At 38.5% G+C, this 20,644-nt stretch overlaps 1 protein-coding gene across 4 annotated transcripts in view; it reads right to left on the bottom strand.

Annotated features, from left to right (window-relative positions):
- Positions 1-20,644, bottom strand: part of CDK12 (cyclin dependent kinase 12) — a 43,678-nt gene that overhangs the window by 6,000 nt on the left and 17,034 nt on the right. For all 4 annotated transcript variants that reach the window (XM_022558180.3, XM_022558183.3, XM_022558181.2 and 1 more), the window contains exons 6-13: positions 19,387-19,576; positions 13,912-13,968; positions 13,423-13,524; positions 7,537-7,614; positions 6,178-6,294; positions 5,568-5,699; positions 3,320-3,531; positions 1,762-2,214 (exon numbers count right to left, since the gene is read on the bottom strand). In XM_022558180.3, coding sequence (XP_022413888.1) covers positions 1,762-2,214; positions 3,320-3,531; positions 5,568-5,699; positions 6,178-6,294; positions 7,537-7,614; positions 13,423-13,524; positions 13,912-13,968; positions 19,387-19,576 — 1,341 coding nt within the window. The remainder of the gene's footprint in view (positions 1-1,761; positions 2,215-3,319; positions 3,532-5,567; positions 5,700-6,177; positions 6,295-7,536; positions 7,615-13,422; positions 13,525-13,911; positions 13,969-19,386; positions 19,577-20,644) is intronic.

The following is a 20,644-nucleotide window of genomic DNA, read 5'->3' as shown; positions in this document are numbered from 1 at the left end:
CAAATAACTTAAAACTTCATTTTACTCATTAGATTTCAACCAAAACCCTTTCCCAACGAGTACAGAATAGCTAAACAGTAGCCAAAGTGATAGATTTTTACCTTCTCTGGCTAACTCAGTCTGCCCTCTGGTGGAAGTGCTAATGAACACTAAAATGGCCAAGTGAGAGATAGCAGGGGAGAAACAAGAACATAGAGACATTGGAGAGACACCAACGGGATAATCCAAAAGTGACTGTAATCATTAGGAATGGCATTTCTACTCTCCTCTGAAAAGTAAATCCAACAATTTCTGGCCATGAGCCAGGCCTTAATTTTAGTTCAATTTCACCATTTGGCTGATAGCTTGTTGACTCAATTACTGGGTGAATTTCTTTCAATCACTATGCCATTGAACTTGAACAACTTCTTTCAGATATTTTGATTATAGCTGAATTTTTTTTTTTTTGGTTGGGGGGTGGGTGGTGGTGCAAGGAAGGAAGGTATGAGAGATAAGACAAAAAGGCCTACTTTAATTCTAGATTTGCTTTCTCTGTTATTCCACGTCCTGGAGTCTCTTAAAAACAACTGGAATTGTTATGGCATAATAGCAAAGTGAATTAAGAAGCACATTAAAAAGAAACACATTAACAAAGTATAGGAATTCTAGTTCTGCCTCTGCCAATAATATGATTTCAGCAGGACCATAGGCAGGCTTATTTAAACTCCCTGGATTGCAGTTTCCCTATCTATAAAGTAAGGGGGTAATTTTATTTATGTTACCTTCTGTTTTTTTTTTAACTTTACATATGATAAATAGTTTATATATTTGACCTTGTACTAGTGGAAATAAGGCATATATTCTCCATACCAACCCATATGAAATGTGAATGCAACAGCCTAAAAGTTGAAGGTTAGTGTACCCCATCAGACCTTGTACATCTTCTCATTCCCCAATTCATGGGGTCTTCATGGACAGCAAAAATTTCCAAGGAGTTGGAATCACTTTCAGATAAGTAAAGATTTTGCAAGTAAAGACTGTGAATCAGAATTCATTAGAAAATTTAAACTTCTTTTCCCTCTAATAAATTGTATGCTGTGGTCATCTGAGATCAAGGTATACATATTTCCTTTTTTCAGATTTTTTTTTTTTAATATAATGCTCAATTCCTAATCTGGGGCCCATTTAATTATCTCTTTCAGGAACACAGATTTAAAGGAATCATTTTTATATGCTATTTTTTGGAAAGGAAATGTACTTTGTTAATTATCTACTTAGAAATCTCAAATTATTCTTCAGGAGATTAACAATGATATCTTATTAGGGCTTTCTTGACTGTATGTTTCTGGCGAGACTCTGGTATCTAGCGTCCACTATACTAGAGTACAATTGACTATTTGTACAATCTGATAATGGTTTGTTTGGAAGGCAGATTTCCAAGTGCCAATACTAGCTGGCCACCACACACACAGTGGTTCAAGATGCATCACTAGCTACAGTTGTGGTTTCCTTGTGTGAGAACACAGGGACTTTACTTACCTACTTCCTAGGAAATGGAAAGATGGAAAAACAATCAGTATATGAAAGGTGCTTTAAGAAGCTTTGAGACTTAAATAAAAGAAGCTGGGCAAGAAATACAGCACTTGGTGCTATGTTCTCCTGTAGACTAGGTGACAGAAAGACTGAAACCGAGGCCACTGATGTGAAAAAGAAAATGTTAAGAGATTTTTAAGAGGATCAACAGCACCTGAGCTCAATGAGATTCATGACCGGTCTGTTTACCTGCTGCCTCCTCCTGTGGCATTGTGGGAGTTCTTCGGGGCCCCTGTGGCCCACTGTTCTTGTCACTGTTGTTTTCCTCCAGGTTGCCTGCTGGCTCCTGGGTTTTCATTAGTTGACTCAAGAGAACTGCCAACATATTCTGCATGTCAGCTGGTGTGCTTGAAGCTTCAGGGGTTGTCTGTTCTGCGGAAGGTTGGACCACTGGGGCAGGGGGTGCCTCCTTCAAAGATTCCTCTGGGGCCGTGGGCTCTGAGTCCTGCTGGTGGGAAGTGGCTTCTGTTAGGGCACTGATGGATTGGTTCAGGGCCTCCAGCTGCTGCTGTATCTCTGGATTGGAGTGGATGTTAAGCAGCTGCGCCATTTGAGGAATACTCAGGTCGGTTTGGCTCTGGAGCAGGTTCAATAACACTGCCAATTCACTTTGATTCAACTGCTGTGTGATGTCACCGAGGCCTGTGGAGAGACAGTGGAGCCAGTATAAGAGGATGAGGCAAGGCAAGGACCTTTGCCTTCTTCAATTGGCAATAGCAACTTACAATACCCAATGAATGAAGTTTCACTTTGAATGTCTCATTTTTCATGCCTCCAACTGTCATGACACATTTGTTATTCTTTATATTTTCACTTAAAAATACAGGGACTAATTAAAACATCTCTGTATTGTGAGTAAAAGTGACTTCATTTTATCTATATTCTTCAAGGTCAGTGATTTTCAACCCTTACTGTACATCAGAATAGGAGAGGTTTTTTGTTTGTTTTTTTAATATCTTTATTAGAGTATAATTGCTCTACAATGAGAATAGGAGAGATTTTAAAATTTAGAAGCCTCAGGTCCCATCCCTAGAGATCTGGCAATTGTTTGGAGGTGTTTATATTTAAAGCTTTTTAGATGATTCTAATGTGCAGCCAGCATTGAAAAACACTGTTTTAAGTGGACAAGGAAGGAAAAATGAGCCAAGGAAGGAATAGCTGTAGTTCAGAAAAAATGGTTGCACCACAGGAGAGCTACTTTGTTGTTTATAATAATTCATTATTACACAGTTTTTGATATATTTAGATCAAATAACAGGCTACAGAACTAACTACATTTAGCAATTGTGACTTAACATGATTAAATTCTAAGAAGGTCTTATCAAATCTAACATAAAACAGGGCTCCAGTTATGTTAGAGAGCCATGGGTAATCTAATCTTAAATTAAAACACACATACACACACAGGGCTTCCCTGGTGGCGCAGTGGTTGAGAGTCCGCCTGCCGATGCAGGGGACACGGGTTCGTGCCCCGGTCCGGGAAGATCCCACATGCCGCAGAGTGGCTGGGCCCATGAGCCATGGCCATTGAGCCTGCACGTCCGGAGCCTGTGCTCCGCAACAGGAGAGGCCAAAACAGTGAGAGGCCCGCGTACCACACACAAAAAAACAAAACACACACACACACACACACACACACACACACACACACACACACACACACACACCCCCTTGCACTTGACCTTCAAAATCTGCCAAGTGCTTAGTAAAAGCACAAAGGCTCTATCCCACCACTACCAGCACTGACCTATTGCATCCCCAGCCCCAGGCTCCACCCTGCCAGGAGCAGGCTGAGGTGGTGCTGGGCTGCTGTTCTTCACAGGCTCAGCACTTGTCCCTGAGATAGTTTCTTTTCGAGAGGCTTTGGGTGGAGGTGGCTCCTCTACCAAAACACCGCTTTGTCGCTGCCGTCGCCGTTTCTTACTCCATAATTCATGGCAATCCTGCCAGTGGGGGAGGCTGGAAAAAGACAAAAGAAATGTGTGTGGGAATGCAGTAGTGAGTGAATGGAGGAACAAGAGATTAAAATGGGAAGGCAGCGGCTTCCCTGGTGGCGCAGTGGTTAAGAATCCGCCTGCCTGGGCTTCCCTGGTGGCGCAGTGGCTGGGAGTCTGCCTGCCAATGCAGGCGACATGGGTTCGTGCCCCAGTCCGGGAAGATCCCACATGCCGTGGAGCGGCTGGGCGTGTGAGCCATGGCCGCTGAGCCTGCGCGTCCGGAGCCTGTGCTCCGCAACGGGAGAGGCCACAAAAGTGAGAGGTCCGCATACCGGAAAAAAAAAAAAAAAAAAAAAAAAAAAAGACTCTGCCTGCCAATGCAGGGGACACGCTGGGTTCGATCCCTGGTCCGGGAAGGTCCCACATGCCATGAAGCAACTAAGCCCATGTGACACAACTACTGAGCCCGCGTGTAGAACCCACAAGCCACAACTACTGAAGTCCATGCGCCTAGAGCCTGTGCTCTGCAACAAGAGGAGCCACAACAATGAGCTGCCCACACACCGCAACAAAGAGTAGCCCCCGCTCCCCGCAACTAAAGAAAGCCTGCGCACAGCAATGAAGACCCAACGCAGCCAAAAATAAATAAATAAAATTTTTAAAATAAATAAAATAAAATGGGAAGGCAAAGAGCAAGGGGAAGTAGAAAGGATAAGGAAAATATAAAACTAACCAGAAAAATTAGTAAACAGATAGTAGCAGTGTAAATAGAATCATGGCATATTGTAGTCTGAGAAACTAAAAATCCAAAAGCCCAAAGAATTTCTTTCTACAGTGAGAAATGAAGATGTTGCTAATACCACAGACACACTTGCTATATAAATGCCCATATTCCAGTCAAACAGTTAAGTTTTATAACGGTTCTTGCTTGGCATAACAAAAATAAAGGAGACCTTTACTGGTCAAGTTTCAGTTGGGAATAAATAGAACAGAGGTGACTGCCTTGTTAATATCTACAAAAAGTCCAGGCAAGGTGGTAATTTAAATCTTGGAACCACATAAGAATATCATGATTAAATCACCTCTGTGTAAAATCGATTTATGTATTACTTGGTCTGTAAGGACCAAAAAACTGGTTCTTTCTTCTTTCCGCCCACTGAATTTCATGACTGGATATTTTCATTTGTGAGGTTTATTAGTATATTTTAACATATTTCCAGACTTTCCTATACTCAATAAATTCCAGTAAGTCAAACCTTACCACAATAAAGATTATCATAGCCAAAATTTCTCTATAACAAGTTTCCAATTTTTACTAAAAAGCTTACATATTTCAATCACATTCAATGTATCAAAATTCAAACACAATAAATGAATTCGAACATTTCTTTGGATTATCAGATTTGTAGATATTACCTGTTCGTGTACTAACATCTCATACATTTAAGATACACAGTATTTCTATAAGAAAGAAATGCCCAAAAACTCTGACATGAAAGCTATAATGCTGTCAGTGAGAGTCAAAGATTTTTATCTATCAGAATGTGAGATGTGAGTGTAGAACCTCTGAGGATCTCATACAATACAGGAAATTAATAAGATTCTGATGGAAGAAAGACACATTCATAGACCATATTTTCTATATCAAAATTCAGGACATATGGCTTGATAGTGAAACAAACTATTTAAAATTAGGACTGTCCTTGCACGTGTGGGATAACATGGTCACCGCAGATATAGGGAATTAAAAAAGATGAAAAGGTTAAAAGCAAAAATTAGAAGGAATACTTTCAAAGAGGTTATATAGAGCAATATGCTGGGGATCCAGGGACAAAAGAAGATAGCATGAGTCCAGTTAGAACAAATATCATATCTAAATCTATTCCTTGTTTAAGAAAAAAACATAAAGCAATAAACTTATCAACCATAATACTCAAGGACACCTCTCTATTTGGTTGGCGACTGCAGTTCCTTTTTTAAAAAACCTATTATTTTGAGTTTCTCATCTCCTGAAGCCTCGGGAAGGTTTAGGGTCACTACATGGCCACCAGCACTTACTCTGGAGGATCCATTTTGCTGAGCTCGACATCTTTAAGGAAGTCACTCTGTAGGGTCTGTTCAGCTGTACAACGTTTGCTAGGATCTAACGTCAGCATGTGGTCCAGTAAATCAAGTGCTGCTGAAGGAATGCTGTGAAAAGGAAGAGAGAAAGAATGAGTTCACAATGACCCCGCAGTTCTTAAACCGGTAACCTTATGTCAAAGGTCTCTGAATTTCCAGCTCCATGTAAAACTATGGGAAGGGAGTTGGAACCTGGCTAAACAAGCAAGCAGATTTACTTCCACAAAGGATTCAAGAAATGCAATAGTAATACAGGTAGAAAACATGAAGCCAGCAGTTTTATTCTTTTTGTTTTAGGAAGAACAAAAGGACTATGAGAAAACTTGTATATCATTCAAAATAAAATGGTTTTCTATCAGCTAAAGCCTTCATATGAGAAAACTACAAAAGGGCTATGATAAAACTCATACTGCTCAAAAATAAAATGTTTTCCTATGGTGTGTTTTCATAATAAATTGGGACAGCACTAACTCCCTAGGACAGGAAAAAGTCAAGTCCAAACAACAGCCAAACACGGAAACTAGATGTACACATTTGTCAAACTCACAAAGAGAATTCTTCTCGTAGGCGCCTTCTATATTGCTTCTTCGGTTTCATTGTATTGAAGTAGGGCAGCTTGATAACATCAGGCCACACAGCTGGACAAGGGCTACCACAGAGTCGACTGAAAACAAAGCAAAAAGCAAGAACAAGGAAGTCAGTGAGTCAGCATCATAAATTCTGGAGATTCTAGAAGGAGAAATTATTACCTCCTCAGGTCTGGGGGATCTTGGCGTATTAAGTTAAAAGGCATGCAGAGAGATAAAACCTGACCGCACTGCTTTAAGGACAGAAGGAACAGGACAGAAAGACTGGTTACACGATAGTGAAGAGATAATACTGGCACAATAGTCCAAAATGATCCACTGATTTGGTTTTGTAAAACATGTTCTTAATCCTCCACATAGGTTTCAACTACCAATTTTGTTCTGTTCAGTTAATATTAATTTCGAAGAGCTGAGCTGGTCCTATAATGTCCCTAAAAGGGAAAACTAGCAGAAGAGAGCCTAAGTCTGGAATTTTGATGGAAAACTGAATTTACTGCATAACACGAGTTACACACCACCTTTAAAAAAAAGTCTACATTAGGGCTTCCCTGGTGGCGCAGTGGTTGAGAGTCCGCCTGCCGATGCAGGGGACACGGGTTCGTGCCTGGGTCCAGGAAGATCCCACATGGCACGGAGTGGCTAGGCCCATGAGCCATGGCCGCTGTGCCTGCGCGTCCGGAGCCTGTGCTCCACAATGGGAGAGGCCACAACAGTGAGAGGCCAGTGTACCACAAAAAAAAAAAAAAAAAAGGTCTACATTAGCCTGTCGTATTCTTCCCCTTAATCTTATTGAAAAGAAATAAAACAAAACAGAAAACAAAACTCAAGTTCCATCCCACCCCCAGACCTTCCCCAAATCCTCTATTACAGGCTCCCTTTTATAATTATCTGTTTACCTGATGCATCACTTACTAAACTCTGAGTTCTCTGAGCAGGGACCTATCTTATTTATCTCTGAATCCTAAAGTTTAACAGAGATAGGAATTTATTATAGAACAGGCTCAACGAATGTTTGCTGGATAAAGTTGATCTTAATCTAACCTAAGTAAGAATGCAACAGCTATCCTGAAAACAGCATGCTTTTATATGAAGAACTAATAAAAAAAAATGCAAAGAAAGACCTAAGAAGTAGGTGGAATACAACTTCTTTCCATATACAACCCATGACAAAATATATGGTAAACCTGACTGAGTGAAGAGAAACTTACGTAGACGTAAGGAGCATAAACTCACTTAGTAGAATGACTGAAAAGTGTTAGAAATTAGAGGATGAGATTACCTATCACCCCTGGGCACTCAGAGCACATGCACAGCTGTACCTGATCAGTTCTAGCTGAGCCAGTTCCAGATTGGCTTGAAAAATTGGCTTCTTTGTGAACAGTTCCCCAAGGATGCATCTAGAAAGAATAAAAATGAGAGGTCAGAAGAGAAATCCCTGGAGCCTATTTAAAGTGTCTCAATAAACTTTTATAGTATATCAGACTGTATCTGATATACTAAATAAGCCCAAAACTCAGGGTCTGAGTTTCATAAAAGAAAATATTTCTTGCAGTGAAAATAGTACAAAAGATTTAGATTTGCTGGTAGATCAAACTTTTGCCACCTATAAAGGACAGTCTATAAGCAGAAAAAAGGAGTCAAGAAGCCTTTTCTATCAATTCCACTGTAAATTTAGGAAATAACTAAACACTGAAAAACACACACTTCAATTTTACAAAGATGCTCAGCAGTTTCAGTAAAAAGAATATTAGCCTTTTTCATTCATCTGCTCTACAGAATGTGCACTATGTACATGTACAGCCCTCTTGGCACTGTATTTGTAAAGAAAAGTTTATTGTCATCAGTCAGGATCAGTTTCAATAGGACTTTCAAACACATTATGCTTAAACACTTTTACCATTTTGAAAAGGCCTTTCAAAACTATATTGACATATTTACACAGTCTCCAAGTATCTCTCCACAAATTACTTAATTACAAAAGGAAAACTGATAACTATTTAGTGTGGAAAAAAGACAACACCTTAACCAAGTAACCAAAATTAACATCATTAGTAAGAGGCAAACAGGGTTCATGTAAATACAAATGTAATACCCTAAAAAAAAAACACTTATGAAATAAAAAAGAATGAAATTCTGCCATTTGCAACAACATGGATGGACCTAGAGGGTATTATGCTTAGTGCAATAAGTCAGATAGAGAAAGACAAATACTGTATATTATCATTAATATGTAGAATCTAAAAAATAAAACGAATGAATATAACAAAACAAATAGACTCACAGATAGAGGGAAAAAACTAGTGGTTATGGGGAGAAGGACTTGGAGAAGGTCAAGATAGGGGTAGGGGATTAAGAGCTACAAACTACTATGTATAAAACAAATAAGCTACAAGGATACATTGTACAGTACAGGGAATATAGTCAATATTTTATAGTAACTTTAAATGAAACATAATGTACAAAAATTCTGAATCCCTATGTTGTACACCTGAAACTAATATTATAAATCAACTAAACTTAAAAAAGAACACTTATGGAATATTCCAGCCAAAATCAAAACCAAAAAAAGGCTAAGGAACTGTTCCAGATTAAAGAATGAAAACTAAATGTAGTATATGATAATGGACTGGATCCTCTATCAGGTGAAGTATTGTTTCCAGGACATTATGAGGGTACCGAAAAAAATCAGAGTATGGAATGTAGGTTAAAGTACTCTATTAAATATATTGTATCAATGTTAAATTCCCTGTATTTGATAATTATACTGTGATTATAAGAGAATATTTTTGTTTTTAGGAAACATACACTAAATATTAAGAGGGAAAGGAGCATGATACATAGAACTACTTTCAAATAGTTCTGGAAAAACATATATGGTATACATATATAAACGCACATTTTATTCTATGTATATATTGTACGTTGTATTATATGTAAGTACATATATATAATACATATACATACCACATAATATATACGTAAGTGAATATAAAAGGAAATGTGGCAAGATGTTAAAAATTAGTGAATCTGGGCTTCCCTGGTGGCGCAGTGGTTAAGAGTCCGCCTGCCAATGCAGGGGACACGGGTTTGTGCCCCGGTCCGGGAAGATCCCACATGCCACGGAGCGGCTAGGCCCGTGAGCCATGGCCGCTGAGCCTGCGCGTCCAGAGCCTGTGCTCCGCAACGGGAGAGGCCACAACAGTGAGAGGCCCGCGTACCACAAAAAAAAAAAGAAAAAAAAAATTAGTGAATCTAACACAAATGATCTCAAAATAATTAATGCTGAGTAAAAGATGCCATAGGGGCAGGGCTTCCCTGGTGGCGCAGTGGTTGAGAGTCTGCCTGTCGATGCAGGGGACACGGGTTCGTGCCCCAGTCCAGGAAGATCCCACATGCCACGGAGCGGCTAGGCCCGTGAGCCATGGCCGCTGAGCCTGCGTGTCTGGAGCCTGTGCTCCGCAACGGGAGAGGCCACAATAGTGAGAGGACCGCGTACTGCAAAAAAAAAAAAGATGCCATAGGGAAAAAAGAGCATATATAGTATGATTCTGTTTACATAAAATTCTAGAAATGGAAATCAATCTAAAGTGATAGAGAGCAGAACAGTGGTTGCCTGGGAATGGGATGGTATGGACAGTAAAGAGGGACTACAAAGGAGCACATGGAAAATTTTGGAGGGTGACCTTGGTGATGGTTTCACTGGTGTATATAAATAATATGTCAAAAAATTATACACTTTGAATATATGCAGTTTATTGTAAATCTCAATTGAAAGGTTAAAAAAAATCAGTGAATCTGGATAAAGGTTATACTAAAGTTCTTTGTACTATTCTAGCATCTTTTCTGTACATTTAAAATTATTTCAAAATAAATTTAAAACATGAAAAAAATTACATGAATACTCTATACTTTTTTGTGTGCCTGAAATATTTTTCAAAAAGTGGGGAAGAAAAAAGTGAACAATGAATCTCTACTAACCTGTGCTCTGAAATGAGATTAATTTACAAATATTCCCAAAACCAATGTTTTCAGTCAGCCCTCCGTATCCATAGGTTCCTATCCATAGATTCAACCAACCATGGATTGAAAATATTTAGAAAAAAAATTCCAGAAAGTTCCAAAAAGCAAAACTTAAATTTGCCACCCTGGCAACTATTTACACAGCAATTACATTGTATTTACAACTATTTATGCAGCATTTACATTGTATTAGGTATTACAAGTAATCACAGATGATTGAGAGTATACTGGAAGATATGTGGGAGGATGTGTGTAGGTTATATGCAAACACTACACCATTTAATATAACAGACTTGAGCATCCCCGCGTTTTGGATGCAGGGGGTCCCGGAACCAATCCTCCGGTGGATACAGAGGGACAACTGTATATAGTTTAACTTTGAAATTCTTTAGCTTGACAAAATTTGAGAAAGCAAACAAACCCAGCTTTTAAAGTTATTAGCACCTTTCTTTTAGTATTTGTTAACCTCAAATTCTTATTTCCAATATTCTCACAAACCTTATCCAAAGAAAGAAAAGTATAAGTAAAATTTAATTGTTTCTAATATTAACTGCCAAATCAAATTCCAAATACAGTGTTATCACAACATGTAAAATAAAACGCAAAAAGAACAAACCCAGATGAGTTTTCACACTCTAGGTATAATGTGTTGTACTAGTCTTTCTGGTTTCTCCCTGGATTTTCAAACTGAACTGCTCCATCAATTAATTCTGTCAAGAACATCCCACAAAAGTATCCTCTGAGAGACTACCATGGATCACCAAAGCAGTAAGTGCACATCAAAAGTTAAGCAAAATCTCAATTCAATGAGTCACTGAGCTTTAAAGAAAGTATAATTTTCTATAATTTTAATTTCCAATTGTGTTTTATTTCAGTTTCCAGTCCTTTGGTGGGGAAGACATCATTATGTAATCAACACTTTGCTACTGCACTAACGTAGCAGGTTGCACAGAAATAGTACCAACAGAGCTATGAACTTTCCCTGTGCATCTTAATGGGGCATTAACTTTAGAGCCTAGTTGTGACAATTTAAATGCTAATACTGTTAGAGCAAATAGTCCAGAACACAAACACGCCCAGCTTGAGTCAGTAAAATTTAACTAAAGCTTCATTTGAATTGGGTAGGCTACTACAGAAATTATGCTCTTTCTCCATCACCCTTTTGAATTTTGAAATAAAAGCCCTATACTGCTCCTTTTAAAGAATGACATTAACAGAGGAGAGAAAATGGAAAAAAGTGATACGCTCCACTGGGAAGTTGTGTGTCAGAATCCTAAAGTATGGAGGTCAAGGTCAGTGTGCATACATAAATCATACAGTGTAAGAAAACAATTAACTAGGGGACTTCCCTGGTGGCGCAGTGGTTAAGAATCCGCCTGCCAATGCAGCGGACACGGGTTCGAGTCCTGGTCCGGGAAGGTCCCACATGCCATGGAGTCACTAAGCCCATGCGCCACAACTACTAAGCCTGTGCTCTAGAGACTGCAATCCACAACTACTGAAGCCCACGTGCCTAGAGCCCGTGCTCCACAACAAGAGAAGCCACCGCAATGAGAAGCCTGCGCACAGCAACAAAGAGTAGCCCCTGCTTGCCTCAACTAAAGAAAGCCCACGTGTAGCAACGAAAAACTCAACGCAGCCAAAAACAAATAAATTAAATTTATGTATTAAAAAAAATGAAACAACTAACACAGCCCATTTAAATGTCTATGCCCCTACATACAAATTGTGGCCTCTAAGTATCATTTTGTACTAAAAGGAACTAAGACTCCTTAGAGAATGGCCAATTCCAGGTCTGTAGCAGGAAATGAACAGGATGAGCCTAGAACCAGAAAACAATGAAGGCTATCAAAGACTAATATGGTTGAGTCAAAAGGTCCCAAGAATTAACCTGCATAAACTCCCACTGACCAAAGACTGGACAGTTTGAAGAGGAATAAAGATGATAACTACAACGAATTAAAACATGTCAATTTTTTTAAAATCCATGAGTTCATAATGAAACTAAAAAACAAACCCCAAATAACTTCTCTTTGGTCATCTTTGGAGGATAATAGTAAGCCACCTCATTATTTTGAAAACTGGTAAATAAAATGAAATAATTCAACCTTTCATTAAACCTTTTCAACTTTTTTTTTTTTTTTTTTTGGCTGTGCCACGAAGTTTGTGGAATCTTAGTTCCCCTTCCAGGGATCAAACCAAGGCCCTCAGGAGTGAAAGCATGGGGTCCTAACCACTGCACCACCAGGGAATTCCCTAATTAAACCTTTTCTGTATCATTTGTACCCAAATAGATAAACTGTCTTTATTTCAAGAAAGAATAAAATGATTAGACTATCGTATCACAAAACAACCACAAATGGATTGATGGATGTGGATCATTAATAGCTAATAACATTTCAAAAAGAGACAATTGCATATTATATAAAGTGGTGTATGTGTAAATCTGCTCCCATAGGGATGAATATTTTATTAGACATTGTTTAGAACTGCTTGTATAAGAGGATAATAAAAAGTAGACTAATTTGTAATGCATTTTTAAATTGTTTTTAAGTTCTCTACAGATAATGTATCCAGTTATTGCCTGTACTATGGGCAGAGGCTCCCACTGCTTCCTACCCCCAACTCTGATGTACAAGTGACTATGTAATCTGTCAGAAGTACTCAAAACCACCTGTAAAATAGTTTCAGGGTCAGTGGGTGTTGGGAATCAAACCTGAATTCACCTACAATTTACAGGAAATAAAAAAAGTAGAGAACCATGCTAAAAGATCACCATGAGAATGCAACCAGCAAAGTCCAGATTATGGGAAATTCTGTAGGACAAATGACCCAGTTTCTTCTAAAAAACATTATAAGAGGGGGGGGAAAATCCTAAGACAGATGGAGGGGGAATCTATAATTAAAAGACTTGAGATAATCAATTACAATCTATGAGCCTTATTTGAATGTATCTGGATCCAAATTCAAAGCTTAAAAAAAAAAAGAAAATTGGGGAAATGTTAAAAAAAATGTGTCTGATATTAAGAAATATTCAACAGATTTCTTTGAAATCTGGCTAAAAGTTGATCCCCATCCTTTTGAACTTAAAGAAGAGTGGCAAAAAGCCAAAGTAGAGATAAAGCAGGATACAAATTCAACAGTATGTGAGTTACAAACAAAAGAAAAGGTGAAAAAAGCCTTACCCACAGCTCCAAACATCTATTGCTGGCGTATAACGCTCCTCTCCCAGCAGAAGTTCTGGAGGTCGGTACCACAGAGTAATGACTTTGTTTGTATAAGGGCGGCTGAAATGTAAATCATAACCATGACATAAATTTACAATGGTTACAACGGTTTCTGATGAAAAATACTTGTACAATTAAATGCAAATTAAAATAGCTGCCAACTGGAGACGGGATCATCAAAACAGCTCCATAGCAACCTAAGAGTTCAAAAGTAAACTGGACAGAAGGTGATGAAGAAATAACTTCCATTCCAATTTGGGTTGATTTATTTCAGTCTAAGGCAGATTCAAGAATTTAGATATAATTTACTGTCTAAAATCTAGGTGGTAACACACTTAGAAAATTAGGGAACTCAGAGAGTTATTGCAATTTGCAGAATACTAGCATATCCAAGAATGAAAAAGACTCTTTCCTATTTCCCACATGTAATTTTGTTGAATGACTCACCTCTCTTCAGAATTATAGAGCCGAGCAAGTCCAAAATCTGCTAGTTTGATTTGCCCACTGTAAAACAAAAATTAATTATTTTCATAAGTAACAACAGCAGCCTCCAAATTACACCTAAAAAGTCAAGTGCTAATTTAGGAGTTAAAGGAATTACAAAAATGAATTTTTAACCTCTGCTCTTTCAGTTCTACTCTTAATGGTCACTCTGCCAGATTAAGCCTCTTTTGAGGACTCCACTATACAAAGCCTTAGAGAGTTTTTTTTGGACTACTACTGTATTTTTGGATTTGACTCCTTAACTAAGTATTTCTTTTATTTCTTGGCAAACAACAGTGGCTAGAACCTGCTAGATTAAATACCTACTGTTGGGGTAAAAGGAATGGGCTGTTTTAGATTAAGAGAGATTTAAGAGGCCTAACAACTAGATCCAATTCATAATCCTTGACTGATTCTGGTTTGAATAAACTAGCTATACAAAAGGCTTTTTTTTTTTTTTCTGGCAATGCCACAGGGCATTCGGGATCTTAGTTCCCCAGCCAGGGATTGAACCTGGGCCCCAGCAGTAAAAGTGCCGAGTCCTAACCACTGGATCAAACGTAATGATATCTGTAATTTACTTTAAAACACGTCAGGCAGAAAAATAAAAAGGGAGCAAATATAGCAAAATGTTAATTGTATATGTATTATTAATTATATTAGTGTCTCAACTTTTTCTTATAATTTGACATTTTTCATAACAAAAAGTAAACTGCAACAGTTTTGTGGCTATAACAGATTTTTCAAACAGAGAACATACCTTTGATCTGAACAAACAATTTTTATGATGAACAAGGCCCCTTCTACCAACAAACTGCCATCACTTCCTATACCATAAAGATACACAATTATGACTTTAGAGGGGTTCTCAAACGTTAATACGAAATAAGAATCACCTGGAAAGCTTGTTAAATGTTTTCTGGGCCCATTCCCAGAGATGCTGATTCAGTAGGTCATGGTCCATGAATCCACATTTCCAACAAGCCCACAGGTGATGCCAATGGTGCTAATCCGAGAACCACACTTTGAGAACCACTCCCTTAAAGGGATCACATCCACGTTTCACTCTGCTAAATATTCTGTCTTTGACAGTGATGTCAAGCAATAGTTTAATAAAATGCAACACAAAATGTTGGGAAACTATTTAAAAACCATCATTAACTATTTTGGATTAATCATATTTATCTAAATTCTTGTGTAGTCTATTTATTCACATTTACAGTTTGCCTTACATCTTGCGGAATGAAAAGCCAATTCACCTTTTTTAAGGGACTGGGGATATCTCAGGTGCCTGATAGCTCAGATCAAGCAGAAAAGTGACATAGAAGAGAAAAAAAAAGGGCTCTTCTAGGAGGTACTCTTCAAAGTCTGAGCAATGGGACAAAATATTAAAACAAAAAAGCTACTAGCAACGAAATTTTACATTAAATCAACTCTTACCATTCCTCGTAAAGATTACAGGCACCTTACCCACCTGTCCCAGACATCATCACATTTTAAGTTCGATTTATAAGCAAATTCTGAGAGAAGCAAAAAGGAAAGAAATAGCTGACTTGAGCCCTATATTGAGACAAAAAGCGTTCCTCAAATTTCTTGGCATCCTAACTTTGATCCCAAGACTCAAAGTAAGTCCTACTATGGTAGGACTGAAAGTTAAAATGGCAATAGATATACAGTTATGGAAAATGAGGCTAGACCTAAACATCACCAGCACCTAGCGTATTTCCTAATCCATCCCCTCCCTCCCCCTCTCACTCTCAGTAAATAACCTTCTTCATTGGAAACAGAAGCCATCAGGTGGGACCTATTTAACATACTTTTACCTATAAACTTATTTACACCTCTAACCTTGCTTTCTCCTTTCCCTTCAATTACAGAAAAGTGCGTCAATCTCTCTTCTTATTCAAGGATAATCAGTATTACCACCTCTGGCCGTGACCCCCATCTCCTTAAGAAACTCATTTCTTTAAATTACTTTGGTTCTTTCTTGAATCTTCAACTTCCCCCTCTCTACTGATTTTCTTTTTGCTTAGCATTTAAATATGCTCAAACCTCTGCTTCTTTAATAAAAAATTAATAAAAACAAAAAACTGAAGTCACACCTACAATCACCTTCCCATTAATTGTGCTACCCACCCACTTACCCCACACTTTCACCACTGACCTTTTAATTTTCAGATTCTCTCTTTGGGCCTTAAAATCTACCTGCATCACCTGACATCTATGACCACTCATTTCTTAAACCTGCCTATTTTGCATTCATATTTCCTTATTTTCTTCCTATCTGTCTAATCAGCCCCTGGGGTTCCATCTTCTCACATCTTTTCTATGCTTGATAACTCCTAAATCTACAATGCTAGTTTGAAACTCCCATGTGACCATATGCCTATTTGAAATCACTACCCTGGATATATAACAGACATATCCAAAAGGGGTTTACTCTTCCCCCGACGCATCCTGCTGTTCCTTCTGTATTCCCTATATTGACCACTGTGCCACCCATCTAGATAGTTTCTCAGGTCAGAAATCTTTGAGTTAAAGTACTTTGATTCATTTGCCACCATTCACTCACTCATCAGTCTACTGATCTACCAAGTCCATCATGCCCATCCTCTTCTAGCAATGCCTTGGTTAGTTCAAGCACTGACCATTTCTTACATTGTTCTTAATAAGTCTCTCTGCCTCCAGTCCACATGCTATATGGTGACCATTTAGTGATGTTTCTAAAACAGAAGACTAATTATGTCTCTCCTATATCTAAAATAATTTGGTGTCATTTATACTTGTGTAATTAAGATAAAATAAACATCATGGAGCCCAACGCTGCTCTCCTCCCTCTCTCGTCAATGCTTTCTCTTCTTTGTCCACCTGAGGACTCCTCTCTAGGCCATCTCACCAAGAAGTCTCTGTGTAGACAGAACTAAATGGGCAAGAGCAGAGGCTGGCTGGATCAGACTACACCATGAGACTCTTGCATCCTGCTTAGCAACCTGAGAAGGAAATTCACTTTAGCCTAAAACCTTATCAGCTTCCTGAATATGGGAAGTCAGGGACAGAAAGGGGCCTGACCCACCAGAAAGGACACCAAGCAGGACTGCAGTTATTCCCTGGCCTGAAATATCCCCCAATAGAGGAGCAAAAGGAACAGAAAAAAGTATATTAATACTATAGTCCAGAAAGCTGCAAGATGATAGCCATCATCAAATTTTTGAAGCACTATTACTGTGGATACAGATTAACCAAGGCCAGCTTTAATGAGAATTGTGGTGGATCACAGGGACAGTGACAGAAAGGAATGATATATATATATATATATATATATATATATATTTTTTTTTTTTTTTTTTTTTTTTTTCCCCAAAGACTTTTTTGTTGCTGTTGTGGACCATTTTTAAAGTCTTTATTGAACTTGTTACCATATTGCTTCTGTTTTATGTTTTGGTTTTTTTTGGCCATGAGGCATGTGGGATCTTAGCTCCCTGACCAAGGATGGAACCCGCAACCCTCGCATTGGAAGGCAAAGTCTTAACCACTGGACCGCCAGGGAAGTCTCCAGAAAGGAATGATATTTTTAATATCGTGTTTTGTCTCAAAAAGGTATTTAAGGGCTTCCCTGGTGGCGCAGTGGTTGAGGGTCCACCTGCCGATGCACAGGACACGGGTTCATGCCCCGGTCTGCGAAGATCCCACATGCCGCGGAGCGGCTGGGCCCGTGAGCCATGGCCGCTGAGCCTGCGCGTCTGGAGCCTGTGCTCCGCAACGGGAGAGGCCACAACAGTGAGAGGCCCGCGTACCGCAAAAATTAAAAAATTTAAAAAAAAAAAAGGTATTTAACTACAAATAACAATTTTACAGTAATCTGTACAATTAATATAATAATGCATTAATTGTATAATTTAAAAACAAAAAATTAACCAGCACCCTTCAATGGCTGTTACCTGTAAATAAAATTTAAGCTCCTTAGCAAGATGTACAAGATCTTTAAATTGGCTCCTTGCAACTGTCCAGCCTCATCTCTTGCCATTATGTGCTTCCCTCTTCTTGCCCTAGCAATACTGGCTCCTTTACAGTTTTCCAAACATAACGTGTTATGTTATCTTCACATTTATGTGCTTCTGTACATGCACTCTTCTTTTGCCTAGAAATGTGAACCTCTGTTGTCAGTCTTTCTGATAAATTCCTGTTCATTCCTCAAGACTGCATCTTCCCAGATGCTCCCAAATTCAAGGGGGGGAAAAAAAAAGCTTAATAAATGTTTATTGAATTGAGCAACTTATTTGTTTAGCTTCCCTACTAAACTCTGAAATCTTCAGGGACCAACCATCCCATGTGGGACTTTTAGTGCTAAAACCAGGACAGTCTCGGGCAACACTGGAGAGTTGGTCACCCTACTTCACAAAGACAGGAAATATGTCATAACCATTCCATATTCCCATCTAGATAATGTTTGTTAAATAGAACTGATCCGAAATATTTAAAACAGAGGGTGCATCAGACAAAGATGGCTATAAACAGCCCACTACCTACAGAACCAAACACTGGCCTTATTTCAATGGTACCAGACTTGCTTTTTATTCCTCAGTATGTAGGGCTATCACCAAAGACTACTGTAACGCAACTGATATCACCAACGCAATTTAGGCAAACAGCCAGAGAGGAAGAAAGCAGATGATAAAAACTTCTGAAGAATTAACACTGTTCTTCACCAAATTCCTGTCTGTCTATACTATTAAAACTCAGGAGTGGGCTTCCCTGGTGGCGCAGTGGTTGAGAGTCCGCCTGCCAATGCGGGAGACACGGGTTCGTGCCCCGGTCTGGGAAGATCCCACATGCCGCGGAGCGGCTGGGCCCGTGAGCCATGGCCACTGAGCCTGCACGTCCGGAGCCTGTGCTCCGCAACGGGAGAGGCCACAACAGTGAGAGGCCCGCGTACCACACACACAAAAAAAAAAAACCCAGGAGTAAGTGCTGGGCAGCAAGGTCAGTCACCAACTACATCTGTGTTTACTCTGAAATTCGATAACTGAGAAAGTCTCAAGAGCAGTTAAAAGACCAGGTATGTCTCTCCCCACTAAACAAAGGAGAGTGTCATTAAGAACTCAATATGTGTTTGAATTTGCCTAAGACCACAAAAGTATTATTTACTAACTATGGCAAAAGCTCTTTGAATATTCCTATAGGATGTAAGTAATTCTCTAAAATGTCTGCATTTAAAAAAACCTTTACAATCCTACCTCTTTAGTCCTTACCAACACTGAGTCTGGAGACTCTGATCAGAGTACCCCTATCACAAGTTGTTCCTAAGGTACAGACATCAGATGTACGTAAATGCAAAAAAGTGCATTACTGGGTTTACCTATAACCCCAATTAACTAGCTGAAACTAAGGGTGTCAGAAGAGAGGGAGAAAATGCTTAACCTCATATGGTTACTGTGTTACCTGTTGTTCAGCAAAATGTTAGAACACTTAATATCCCGATGCAGGAAATTCTTTTTGTGACAGTAATCCAGTCCTTCCATTAGCTGTTTCATAAATGACTTGATATGATCCTCAGAAAAGTGCACCAAACCAGATTCCAACAGTCCCATTAAGTCATGGTCCATATACTCAAATACAAGGTAAAAGGCTCCTACATAGGACGAAGGAAAAAATTAAAAACAAGAGAAAAAGGATGCCGAAATGACAATGCGTCAAATTTTAACATAATTTTGGAGTTGACCATAACCTTTCTGGAAAAACCACTTAATTTTACACATAAAGAAACTAAAACTCAAGCAGTTGAATAACTTGCCCATTCTAACAATAAATAACAGAACTATTTTTTGAATTAATCTTCTGACTCATAGTCCAGTGCTCTTTGGACTACTTACTTCTCTAAAGGGACAACTGCCCCAATTAGATTGTATAACTAGTCTTTTATGATCTAAATCAGTTGGCAAATTACAGACCCCTTGGGCCAAATCCGGCCTGTCTATTGCTGTAAATAAAGTTTTATTTGTAATATACAACCATGTCCATTTGTTACACATCGTCTAAGGCTATTTTGTAGAAATCTTTACCCTAGTTAACAGCACTCACATAATAACGCCAGGGGTACATTTAGTACGAATTATTAATGAAAGTTATAGTATTTAAGAATTGAAAGAAAAATGAATCATCTAATTCAACTCCCTAAATTTAAAAGTAGATAAAAGGCTAAGAGAATTGTGAAAGATTTGAAATCCACATTATCTTTCCACTTTCAACAGGTGCATGATAGAAGCAAATACTGTAACATAAGAAATACTAGACCTAGTTAGACAATGATCCATCCAGTCTAAAATTCTTCTCTCAGTAGCATAAAGGCAAGGATTCTTCATCTAGGGGATAGGCTTCAAGGACTCTTTGAACTCTCTAAATAGCATACAACATTTTAAACACATGTGTATGCAACATTTTAAATGTATTTTTTTGAAGAGTGAATCCATAAGATATTTTAAAAGGTTCATGACTCCCAAAAAGTTAAGAACCACTGCATTAAAGGAATATCTTAGCTTTAGCTAAGCCCTTGTATGAATTAAGAAAACACTAAAACTGCAAAAGAGAGTGGATAAAGGAACAAACGGACAACTCAAAAAAAGAGAAAATAAGTAAAATTGATAGACATGGAAAAAAACTCAGAATATAAAGAATGCAATCCAAAATAATGATATCATTC

The sequence above is a fragment of the Delphinapterus leucas genome, chromosome 19 (genome assembly GCF_059928025.1).
Source record: "Delphinapterus leucas isolate spDelLeu-1000000601 "Yukka" chromosome 19, BTC_Dleu_Yukka2, whole genome shotgun sequence".
In the NCBI taxonomy this organism is placed as follows: domain Eukaryota; kingdom Metazoa; phylum Chordata; class Mammalia; order Artiodactyla; family Monodontidae; genus Delphinapterus; species Delphinapterus leucas.
The sequence above is the reverse complement of the archived record's forward strand: the minus strand, read 5'-3'. Positions and strand labels throughout refer to the sequence as shown.